At 44.3% G+C, this 12914-nt stretch overlaps 1 protein-coding gene across 3 annotated transcripts in view; it reads right to left on the bottom strand.

The window, feature by feature from the left end:
• The window catches only part of SYN3 (synapsin III), a 264723-nt gene that overhangs the window by 6803 nt on the left and 245006 nt on the right, over positions 1–12914 (bottom strand). For all 3 annotated transcript variants that reach the window (XM_049822562.1, XM_049822561.1, XM_049822560.1), the window contains 3 exons: positions 12230–12332; positions 6527–6661; positions 1408–1492 (listed from right to left, as the gene is read on the bottom strand). In XM_049822562.1, coding sequence (XP_049678519.1) covers positions 1408–1492; positions 6527–6661; positions 12230–12332 — 323 coding nt within the window. The remainder of the gene's footprint in view (positions 1–1407; positions 1493–6526; positions 6662–12229; positions 12333–12914) is intronic.

Raw genomic sequence — 12914 nt, forward strand, 5'->3', positions numbered from 1 at the left:
CAAGGAGCATCTATGTGGAAGAATGGGTTTTCCTAAGGGGAGAGACTCTTCAGAGTAGCTTCATGCAGAAGGATAAGGAAAAACCTAAAACTGGCGTCATGCCTATGTCTCTAGAGTTGGTGTCCATTTCTCTACCTCTTTCAGCACTGAAGAAGCTCTGCCACTCTCCCCAAAGGGAGTCACTTCAACGTGCTGTACTCTTCCCATGTGACTAATATTTCTTGTCCTTGGCAAGCAATTCCTGCACTGGGAAGGAAGAGTTGGTGGAGAACCAACTGTCTGCAGGAAATGAAAGCTGAATCTGCTGTTTTGGGTCAGTGGTCCCTTCATGGACCCAACAGTTTGATGTGAGACTGCGTACCCTATTGCTATCCATACACCTGTTCCAGCATTGTCTTCAGCCATATTGGTAGCAGACTCTCAGGACTGAAGAGGATGTGGAAAACAGTTGGATGTGACATGAGAAATTGCTGGACATGACAGATAACAGTGTGAGAAGCTGACAAAAATTACAGATAGTGTTGTGAGGGCTGGCTGGATTTCACAGTTGGTCAAGGGGGAGTTATGTGAGAAAAAACTTCACAGAGAATTGAAGGGGAGTACTGGAGACAGATGGGGAGTAGTATCCTGCAAGACCAACAATTTATATCAGGAATACCACCTAACACCAAGATTACATAGATGCATTTGGTATCATAAATACTAAATTTTTGGATACACCAAAACTGTGACTGATGAGGTCACAGATAATTAGAGGTGGGTGTTAATTTGGTAGGAGATTGGGGTGGAGAAAGAAAGGGGCAAAGGTAGCAAAAAGGAGGGTCTAATCGGTTAAATGAATTGAGTGGTTGGTGTGGTCTGGGTACCCACTGGGCAGCCCTGTGCCTCATCACCTCAGTGTAAATTGGTACGATAAAGCAAACCGGTTGTTCTGACCAAGCCACATGAGTCAAACCTGCTTCTGCTGTCAGGATGAGCTGGCGGTGTGCTCTTGCTGACAGGGGAACACCTGGACAGATGGGTCAAGGATCCTGGCATCATTATGTTGGTGTCTGTTCCAGGCACTAACATCTTCCCATCACTTCTTAACACTTGTAGCCACTACAGCTTTGTGCAAACACAAATACACTCTGTGCTCAGAATCCTGCGCCAGTGCCAGTTCATGTGGCCTCGTTTTGCTGAGCCAAATCCTACCACAGTATCAACTGGATCTGTATCAAATTTTCATCCCACTTTCTGAGCTGCTGTGGAATATGGCAGAAGCTGCTTTGACAGCACACTGAATTTGCTGCCTGCTTGTCAGTGAATTGGAACAAGGAGTGAAACCTTTATCCTGATAGCTTTTATTTAGAAGACAAACTGTTATGTTTCACAGTCCACACTGTCATGGGACCCAAAAAACTGTACCTTGGGGAGGAGGCCGTGGTTGGGACAGTTGTCCAAGCTGAGGTCCAGTCTGAGATTTCATTGACGCAGGCTGAACTTGTGGAGGCTAGAGGAAAAAAAGCCATTCCAGTTAATACAGAGTCCCCAAAGAGAAGCCCTGAGGTAGTACAGGAACTGCGGAGTCATGAAGTGTTCCTTAAACACACATACACACACACGCTGCATCTGGCTGGTAAAATCTCAGGGGACAAAAATGGAGAGCGCAGTAATAAAGAGCACAGGAGTTGTTTGCTCACAGGGAATAACAATGAAGTTACAGTTTAGAATGGTTTTTAGGCAATCAAGAATTACCAAATGTGTCAGGCCCGAGGGGGTCTCTTAGTCCCATCTCCCATTTTGGACAGGTGCCAGCACCAGATGTTCTGAAGGAAAGAGGGATGAACCATGGAAACATCTATGGAGCAATCAGCTCTTTACCCTAAGGGGTCTCCTCTTGATTGCTAATAAGCAAGGGGCAGCTTCAGCCCTGAAACATGAAGCTTATTATCTGCTCCACAAAATCTTTGCATCAGTTCCAGATATTTTGTTTTGATATTTACACCCAGACCCTTTGAGTCTTGCTCAGCTCTCAGCCTCACTGCCTTTCCCATTTGCTAACTCCATTGCTTTGTTCTGAGTTTTGGGAATAGTTCTCACAACCTGCCCTTGCTAGGCCAGTCATTATTTTGCTTGCAAACCTTTACTGCCCTCTCTCTCATACACCTCATTTCTAAAGCCAAGAGACTGAATCCCTTCGGACCTTCCATGGGAATGTTTCCAGGCCCCTAATTGTTTTCATCACCCACTTCTCTTTCCAGTTTTGTGATTCCTTCTGCAGATGCCAGAGGCAGGTCTGCTTACATTATTCCAGATGAAGCAGTATCTGGGTTCTCTGTATACATCCCCAGCTCATTTCTCCTGCATCCTCATTTCCTGCTTCTCCCTTGTCAACACAACCATAGGCGTAGCAATGGTTTTCATTAGCCTGTATGCGACAAAGTCTTCCTCAAGGGGAATGGCTAGTGCCACTTGCAAGGTCTACAGGTTGTTTATGTTCTTTCTCCTTCTCCCCCTAGCTTAGCTTACCTTTCAGTCTTCCATAGGGAGCTTCACTTGCTGTTGTGGTGACTTAACATACATAGCTCCGTCAGATATTCTTCACTGCCATCCCTGGTCCTGACTAATGCAAATAAGTTGGTGCCATCTGCACTTTCTTCTCTCTTACTGTTTACTCTTTTTGACAGATATTTTAATAAACATATTAAGCAACACAGAACTGTTGCACAAAGGGCCGGTCCAAAGTTAACAAAAGTCTGAGTAAGCCTATTGCACAAAATTGTTTATGAAAGCAGGGGAAGATGGAGACAGATAGGCTGGTACGTGCTGGATTATTTACATGGAGAACACAATGAAAAAAGGGTCTTCAAGGCTCCTGGAAGACCAGGAGAATGAGCTAAGTGATTCTGGAAATGGGAAGAAATATTTTGTAGTTGGAAGCATTGAAATGAGTTTCAAGTGACAAACATAAATGTGATGAGGTTGCTGGCCCATATTTTACAGTATTTATCTGGGACTTGCAAATGGACAGGGAGGAAAATCTGGGAATTTTCCATTCATGGCTTCTAGTCCTACACAGCTTGGGACACTAAACCTTGGTGTTGGTGGAAATGTACTTTCCTAATGCTGTGAGACATCCTGATTAAACCAGCCAAAGAAGGGGAATCGGATCTCATATTCACCTCTACAGCCTTTGCCTACAGGCAACCCAAGGCTTCTCAGAGATGAAGGCAAAACAGGATTTTGAGGCTCAGACATGAGGGGGTGAGGGCCAGCCCAAGGTCTTCTGCCTTTGGAAGGGAAACAGTGACGGGAAAGGATGGAGGTGAAGCAGAGAGGTGAGGAGAGAACCGCAGCTGTAACCATGAAACCAGGTTGTCACTAACATCTTATCCTGTCCTGGGCTCAACCAACCCAATTATCAACACGACCAGGCTTAGCGTCCTTTAAATATTCTCTCTGCTAACTTTGCAAGAATTAATATCTCTCATATCTATGTCTTTATCTGAGGCCAGCTTCTGCTCCACAATGAAACTTTGCCTTTTAGCCCCTCCCTGCTTGCTTTCTTTAATAGCTCTTGTTTGTTACCTTGCCTAAGGCTTTTTGGCAGTCTAGCTACATTATTTTGACTGATTGCCTGTTATCCACCACTTTATGAAAGAATTCTCAAAGAAATGAGGGGAAAAGAATCAAAAGGAAATTAATGGGACATTTTTCTTCGCAAAAAAAAAAAAGTCATAGATGGTCTTAAGCCGTGGTTCTGTTCATTTATTAATCTTCTGTGTTATTCTTTAAATTATTGTCTGAGATAATTCGTAAGGTCCATGACTCGTCTACATTTTTCTACATTACTGTTACAACTTTTTAAAAGCATATTTTGTATTTCTTCTACACCAGTCCTCTGGAGCAATAACTGTTTCTAGTGAAATGGCACATTTTTTCTTGGCAGCCTTCCTAAATTCAGTTCGTTGGATGTAGCCATCTGGGTCTGGGGTCTTAATAGTTTTTAAAGGTATCAGTCATCACTGATTTAATCACTGGTTTTGTTCTCTCCTCTGTCTTTCTGATCAGGAAAAACTATACCTAGTTTAAGAAGTTCCCCACTCCCAACAATTAAATTTACTAGAGTCACAACACTGTCCCTGTTGTCTTCCTTTTCTCCCTTAACTTTGGATGATCCATAGAGCCCACCGATTCTTTGGTGCGGTTCCATCTTCTGATGAACTCAAAGTATTTGTTTCATTCTTGCCTCTATCTGCTCTTCAAAATCAATTTCTATCCTTTTTACATTCCCTTTTATTATTTGCATGATGGTGCATAAAGTTCTTCTTAAATGTCAGATTTCCAAATTTGGAATTTTTTTTTGTTTTTGCTTGTCTTGAATGTCCACTATCACTTTGCCACTTAACTCTAGAAGTTTATTTCTTGCATACCTGGTTCAGGAGCAGATCAGAAATGTATATACACATTCTGGAAAACAATGGTCTCTCAAATAACATCCATAGAGTTTTAATGCCAGGGAGCTGATTAATTTTCTTTTTTAATTAAAATTATCTTTTCTAACTGCTTGTGTCATACCGTTACTTTTTGATATCACATCTGTCCCTTGGACATCAAACCTAATGGTCCATATCCACTTTCTGAATTTGTACCTGGGTGTTTCTTAAGGCTAGTTCAAGGTGTTGTTTCCTATTGTGCTTGAATTTTGCAGTCCAGGAAGCAGACACCTACAGAGATAGGGAACTCCCTCTGAATTGCTGTCTCACTGTGCTATTTGACTTGCTTCTAGATAGCTGCAGTGTCACATTATTATGACTTGTTGCTTCTTCCATCTCTGTCAACGCTGTGCACTCAGTTTCATGATTTCTCACTTTTTCTTGATCCAGAGACTAGTATAGACAGCTCCAATAATATCTATAGATATTCTGTGCATACCCATAGGATATCCAAGGGTTCATATTTCTATGTATTCAGTATTGCTGTCCTTGTATTCAGAATTGTTATTTTTCTTTGTTCTGTGGAAGTCTTCACCTGTAGCTTTAGCTCTGCATCTCACCAGCGTCACATGTAATTACTTCTCTCTGCACATTTGTTAACTATGTGTTATAGTGTTATATTAGTAATAGTAGCTTGTGCAGTTTTTGCAATGTTCATTGTACTGAGGTCTTTCTCTATAGCAAAACACTCTACTTACCATGTTTGTGGGTTTGATTTTCGTGATTTTGTATACAGATATTTGTAGGTTGTATTCTTGATGAAGACCCTTTTCTTATTTAACTCTTCCATTTGACAGCCTATCCCTCCAAGACCATTTTTTTGGTTCTTATTTTGGCCCTATTTTAGGTCTGTTGTAATCCAATCCAATCCTGTACCAGTGTATTACAGACGTAGGAAACAGATGCATCTGTCCATGTTCTCAGTTTCTGTTGGCTTCCCCTTTGCTCTTAGTTTATACACTCCATATCTTAGTTATTTCAGATGGCAGTTGTTGATTTCACTTTGGCCAGAGTAAATCCTATCCCTTCTGTATCCCCTTCCCTGCCTCAAAGCATTTTTAGTGTCTATGAAATGTTTACGCCCTCACTCTAGCTAAAACTTGGTTTGGACTTACCCTGAATACTCTTCATGCTGGGGACCTGGTTTAGCAGGAGTGGGCTGTCATAGGACAAAGGCAGAGAGCCATAAAGTGCTTTCTCCCATTTTTTGTCTCAAGTGGAAAGGGAAACTGCTCCAGTGCATTGCAGTCGTTATCCCTCAGCCTGTTTACTCTCCTGTCCTTTCTTTTGTATAGATTTGTTGTCCTCAAACCTTCGTGCTTGGCTCCCTGCTAGATACTGAAAGAAGTGTAGCACGTACACCTGGAGACACAGATTATATTCTGGTGTGTTTCATTCATACAGAACTGCCACTGGGAAATGTGGCACTAAGGTTAGATACTTGATGCTCAAAATGAATGTACACAAGAAGCACTAAGGGGTCAGTTTAAATGCAAAAATGACAGGTTCTTATATGAATTCAGCATTAGTCAAGCCTCCCCCTGATGAAAGGAGTGAAGGGCATCCCCAAAGAAGAAAGGCTGCAGTAAGGAATGGAACAACTCTTGGCGGAAATTCCCACTTTCCGTTCTGGGAAGCACAGATTTTCATCAGGGATGCAAAAACTGGAATGAAACCTATTCTGAAGGATGGTGTTAGACGGACATGGAGTTGGGTGTTACAAGCACCTCTAAAAATGACTGTCTTCAATATGAATCTATGAATTTAGCAAGCCAGAATGTCTAGACGCATGGCCCACACTACCAGTGTGATGCCACAGTTATACGGAAGGAGGGGAAGGGGGAGAGAGGTGTTTCTTGGGACACCCACTTCAAAGAGTCTATGGAAGACTTCTTTGGAGGAGCAGGAGTCAATCTATCCAGTACACTCCCATATGGGACTGTTCAACTCACTGACATGTCTGACTACCTGACACCCACAGAGAGGAGAAAGAGAAAAAAAAGTTCAGGAAAACAACTTGGCCATAAGGTCTCTCTATTCACTCATACCCAAGGCCTCAGCGGTGATGGCGTAGATCCAGCAGTGATGACAAGCTGAGTCATTTTGGAAACAACCAGATCGGCTATAAGCTGTCTGTCCTCTTCCACATGTTCCCCAATCAGGGGCATCGAGCTGTCCATCACCTGCCACAGGAGGGAAAAACATCAGTTAGTAAGGAGGTTTCCTGGTGGCTTCTGCCTGTTTCAACTCACCTCTCACACCAACCTGCTTTGTGTCTCCACAGCCTTGCCAACACCTCTAGTCACCACTCCCCTCCATGCTGAAACATGCTTGACTTTCCTAGGTGTGGGATTTCACTTAGTATTTTTTGGAAATGGCATGTACTTCCCCCTACTCCCCATCTTCCTTCGCTTCACAACTTGGAAGCCAAGCCAAGACTTCTGGTGGCTGGAGGCTTTCTAAAACAACTGAACACAAACGTGCTTCTTCACATGTCCTGAGGAGATGCCTCTGATGGATGAGGTCTCTCTGGCATTTCCCCACAGTATTTGGGGGTGACATTGCAACAGAAGGGGCCACAGGAGAAGGGAAACAACACGTACCGAAGGAGATGAGAGCAACAGGGTCTGGAGGAAACCAGGAGACATTTGGAATTAATCAGTGCAAAGCACTGCACCCTGAGAGGGGAAATAAACACCACAGATGTGTAATGAATAGGATGTCACCCAAACAACAGCACCCAATGCAGGAAAGTAAACTTATGCTTGTCTTCTTGATATTGTTGTGATACGACTGCTTCCCAAGCAAGTACTACAACTGTGCTGGGGAAAGCTGGGAAGCAAGACTGTGAGGATGGGGAAAGGAGAACTGTCAAAGGGTCTTTGAGGTAAGAAGTGGTCTGACAACAACAGTAATAACGAATGCACAGCAGACCCTCAGCTGTATAGCAGTGCTAAACAATTTTCAACAGTTCATCATAAATCAAGTGCTTTGCAAACATTAGCTAAATCCCACAGGAAGAACTGCACTATGATGAAGTTAAGATTCAGCTGGAGTAAATATAATTGTACCAAAATATCAGGGTTGGAAAAGTTTATTTTATTTTGCTTTTATTTTTAAACCAAACATTAAAAACCCTGGAAATGCAGAGTTAAAGGTTGCATTGCTCAAGAAAGGCACTGACTCACGCTCAGATAACAATCGGAAGTGTACTCCACCCTGGCAAGGCTGCAACAGTCCACTCTTGGAGTGAAATGGAAAGTTTTGCACCCTTTTTTTTCAGATTTAAAATAAGGGAAATCAGTGAGGTGAGTTCATCGAGTTTGTATTCTAGTCTCTTCTTGCAGAATAACTATTAATTTGGATTCTTTTCTATAGGTGTGTTGTATGAGCACAAGAGAAGCTGTGTAGGAAGGTTTAACTGGGGTTTGCATGAAGAGTGGGTTGGTGTTTGTATCCATGGCCCACTTGACCCAGGGAGTGAAAGAAGGAGGTTAGAAAATTAGATGGCAGTGCTCAGCTAAATACACAAAGTGGCTTTTCATTCCACTGTCCACGTCACTGTTTCTCTGTTAAAAAATGAGGTGGGGAAAGGCGATGTTTCCTAGCAGTGGCAGGGAACAGCCAGTTCCCATCTGCGTCTCACTAGCCAGGGGCTCCTGGGGGCCCTCCAGCAGGTTCCTGCGCAGGTTTCTCTCCCTTCCACTCCCACCTTAAAAGCATTCCCATTTCATTTGGCAATTCAGTCCACGCGTGAGAAAAGAGGTCTCCCAGCTCCCTGCGAGGCGCCGTGCGAGGGACCTGTCTGACCACCAGATGATGCCATTACTCTGCTAACAAGCTGGCCAGCCAAGCCTAGCTCCTGACTCCCTAACCCTCTCTGTGAGTAACTGAGACACAGCTCTGGTCCAAACACCCCAAACCCCTCATTTCCCCATCTTACGGACTGCTTTCCCCTATTTCTGTGGCAGCAGTGGCTGGAGAGGAAGGGGAAGATGCTGTTTCATAAAACAAAGGCACCAGGGGCAATGCACCCTGGAGCAGGTCCCAGTCAAACCAGTGAAGGTACACCAGGGATGATGGTATCTGCTGTCCTGCTGTGTAGTGTCTAGCAGGGGAACGTGAGCTGTGGGAGACTGCAAATACGGGAATGAACAATCACATGCATAAGGGAAGGCCTTTGAAAACGGCAGTGATTTCTGTGGGCAAAATGACACAGCTGGTTGCCACTGAACTGAAAAGGAGCATGAGATGTCACCTTGTCTGTCCTCTGGGAACTGGGCAGATGTGAACGCTAATGCTGAAATAAATCAAACGGCTGAGAGGGGTACATGAATCACAGACAGATTGCACTCATCTCTTCCTGGGGAGATCACAGAACAGCTGGGCAAGACAAGAAGACGTCGGCACATACGGACCCGGCCTTTGTAGCTGCCCAAGGTCAGTAGCTGCTCCTGATGCAGCTGCTGTTGCCTGATAAGGTGTATGAGGCGGGAGCGGAAAGCAGCCGGGCAGAGAAGAGACTCAGGAAAACCCTATCCCGGTCCTCCCCCTGCGCCTATCTGACACTGAGACTTGAAGGGTGGACTTGTTATTCCATACTCTGATGTGCAAGAGCAGAGTGTTAGGTGATTTTTAGGGAAGGAAGGAAGGAAACAGATGATTAGACCTATCAAAAGAAATTATATGGCAGTGCTAAAGGGACAGGCAGGGCTTCTTGCAGGGCAGCAGGGCGTATGTCTAGTAACACAGCTTAGCTGTATGGCAGGTAGGGCTTAGCTGATGCAGGAGGAAGAATAAATCACATGGATCATTTTTCTTGCCCTCTACTCACTCCATATTTGTCAGCATAACAGACATGTGGAAAAGGGTTAGATTACCAAAAAAAAGGCTGTGGGGAGATTATTAAACCATACATGCTGCTGAGCTCTTTTGAGAATCTGGGCTGCTAACAATGGTACTGAACTTGCACAGTTTTGAGGATCTGGCCTTCTGATCAAGTGCTGACTATTCATGCTGAATAATTCCTTTAAGTGACAAAGTTCATTAAAGTAGAAGGAAAAGAAGTACCAGCATTTACCATTAAAATCACAGCTGTTTTAATAGAAAAACTTTGAAGAAATCTATTGATTTCTTCAAAGTTTTTAATACGAGCCATGAAAATGGTACATAAGTGTGCTAGTGCTTTGAAAGGGCAGAAATGTACTAGTTTCTGCTGTTTGCCATGGGAAAAGAAAAGAAGGTGAAGTTCAAGTAACAGCAAATACCATGGGTGCAAGATTACTCTTGTGCTGGGTTGATAACTCATCTGTCTTAATCTGATGATTCTGTTTGCAACAAACCACTGTGATAAATCTCAGTTCATAGAACTGCCCATCACTACTCTGCAAATCTTTCCTAGAGAACTGCTTTGCACTGTGAAAATTAATTACTGCCTGCAATTGCATTGTGCAAATTCCTTATTTGTTCAGCCCATTTAGGCATGCTTTCTTGTAAAATGTCACAGCACACTGTTCCTTCTCACCAAGAAAAATACAACTGTCGCACTGTCAAATAACTTTTTTCTTCCACTATCAAAAGAAAAAAGCAAAATAAAGGATCAGTTTCAGACCAAGAAAAGTACCCCAGAGTGTAGGCTGGAGGCAATTAATTACTTGTCAGCATCTCCTTCAGATCTGCATAAAGTAGAAAAGGTGCCTGTTTGGCTTTGTTCTGCTCTTTGTATTGCACTGCTCTACTCCTTTCCTCACAACAACGTCCATCAGCCTGGCATCTGAATGCCTGCTAGATATCGGTACATCAGGTCTGCTCAATCATGTTCTCTGCTCGGATAATTCAGCATGACCCATCTGAAGTTGATGTGTTTCTTCTGATTTGTGTCATATGAGATCTATTGCTTTTTACCTTGGTCTCAGAGAGTGGAGTATTAGCGTGCATTTCTCTCTGTGTGCAAGCTGATGATGGCTGTTAGCGTATGGATATGCTTTTCATCCTGTCAGTCACACAGGGGGGCAGATGTGAAAACCCAGAGGTATACTCAGACAGAGGCATATAACCCTTAAGCACAGAATTAGCCGTGTGTGCACGTACATGGGCTTATGTGCAAGAACCAATGCAGCGATATGAAAACCACATCTCACATCTGAACACGTATGGACACAGTCCACATGTCCTTGCAGTCGTCTCTAGCAAGACTGCTTTCTTGCTCTTCCTTTCTTAGCTACATGTGCATAGAGATATAAAAGTGGATGGCAAGGAGATGGTCTGCTCTGGGGGATGCTGATGAATTACATACAGGAGCAGACCCATCAGCCGTGGCCCCGTCACTTCGGGAAAGACTGAGGCTCGCCAGCGCTTGGTTGCTGGCAGCACGCTTATATCACATGGCCTTTGACAGGTCACTGCTCCCCGGAGAGCGGATACATAATGCAGGAATGCACAGTTGCTGGAGGGCTCATGTGGTTCTCATCAGCATCCCAACCCTCAGCGGGTGGGACTGCTCTCCCACACATAGCTTTCCAGTGTGTCAGCACCCCTGCATGAAGCCATAGGCTGGCTCTGCTCATCTTCCTCAGCTGGCCTGTGTTGGTGGAGTTTACAGCAGGTCAGATGCTGTGCCTTCTTGAGTCACATAGTGACAGAGGCACTTGCTTACTTGCCAGATTTTCTCTCCCCCAGAGCGTCTCTTAAGTTTCCACTTTGATTTTCTGGCCATCTTTTCCTTCTCTGCCCTGTTAGGATGACCCGAACGTGCTATTTACCCCACTCCCACATCTGCCGCCTGGCCTGGCAAGGAGCACGTTGAACTTTAGCTCTTAGAGCCACAGTCTGTCTAGCTCTGAACACAAAAGTTTGTAGTCCACACTGTCCATAGTAACACTGTGCTGCTTTGTCTTGCTGGTCTGTTATTGTAGTGAATGCTGTCTGGGCAAAAGATTTTAGAAAATACACCTGTTCTTTAGATTAAATTGTTCCTGATACTTATGGACCTTTTTGCTACACTCATTTATTTTACTCTTTTAAATTAGATGCAGCTAGGATTTTTGTTACTGAATTTCCCTTTAAAGTGATTGGAGAATGACAGGTTCATTCAGAGAGAAACTGAGATTTTTAATGGACTGAATCACCTGCTGGACCTCTGTGTAGATAATTGGGGAAGGTTAACATGACTAACATGCTAGCATCATCTGGTGCCTGAATTCAGGTTGGGCTGAATATGAGCATGTTTGTTCATGATGCTGTTGATCCCTACTAGCAGCTATGAGAGATGCATCGGCTTTGCAAGTGCTTAGCCTAGGAAGGATGGTTCTGGGGCACTGGTGCAGAGACATACCAAACTATGGATGCTGCCCAGCAACGCTTGCGGGCTGTTATGTGCTGATAGGAAGGCAGCTTCACATCTGTCCCATGCTGGTAACATTCTGCACTGTGGGGATTTATCAGCTGGAAAGCTGGGGTGGCCAAGCAGTGTGTGGCTCTCCATTTCCTTTCACAGTCCACATTGAGAAATGAAGGCACTTCAGTCCTGACACTTTGCTGCATATCTGCCAGTTTAGCTGGGACTCTAAATCAGTTTCTTGTGTATCGGTGGGCCACAGCTTGGAGGATACAGGTGGGCACAGAGGAGCAGTGACCGGTGGACCATGCACCCAGGGACAAGCGAGCACATTGGTGCATGTGAACTCTGAGGGAGCGTGTTTGCAGATACGCTTCCCAAAGGAGACTTGCATTCAGGTTCCCCATGCTCTCACCTCAATGATATAGTCTTTTCCATCTTTGCTGTGGACAGCTTTGACGGCGCAGATGTCAAGACCTCCAAACATTTCTGCGCAGGCGTCCGCCCACAGTCTGTACCTGCAGAAACCACAGAAGCATGGCCTAGGATTAGCTGTCATTAGGTAGTCCACCAAATACAGCCACCCGTCCCGCTGCCCACAGGAGCACAAAGAGATTTGGGAGCCCTTTTTATCACAAGGCATATTTCATATGCTTTGCTGTGTCATTGCCTCCCTCTCTGGCAAGGGAGATGGAGCAAAAAAAAGAATCTTGCCTAAAGCTTCCCTTCATTTCAGATTGTTTCAATCCTGCCCTCAAAGCCACCTTAAAATGTTTCTTTCCTTCCTTGGTGTTTACATCAGATCTCCAGTTGGTTGTCATTTAGCCAAGCTATAAATATTTAGCTCATTTAATCTCCCAGTAGTGTTGGCCCCTTAGCGTTTTTATTGGCTTTGCCTGAAAGCCCTCCATTATGCAGGCAGCTTTCTCCTGATAAGACATCCTGCACATTGGGGATGGAACAAGATCGGAAAGCGAGTGCAGAATTTAGCAAGGAGTAGCCCTCCCCTCCCTGATCTGTAACCCAGCAGCTCCTGCTTTTTTACAATTTACTCTTTCAATTTCAACGTTTAACAGTCTCCTGCCTCCCTTCTATCCCCT

This window comes from Accipiter gentilis, chromosome 18 (assembly GCF_929443795.1).
Source record: "Accipiter gentilis chromosome 18, bAccGen1.1, whole genome shotgun sequence".
In the NCBI taxonomy this organism is placed as follows: domain Eukaryota; kingdom Metazoa; phylum Chordata; class Aves; order Accipitriformes; family Accipitridae; genus Astur; species Astur gentilis.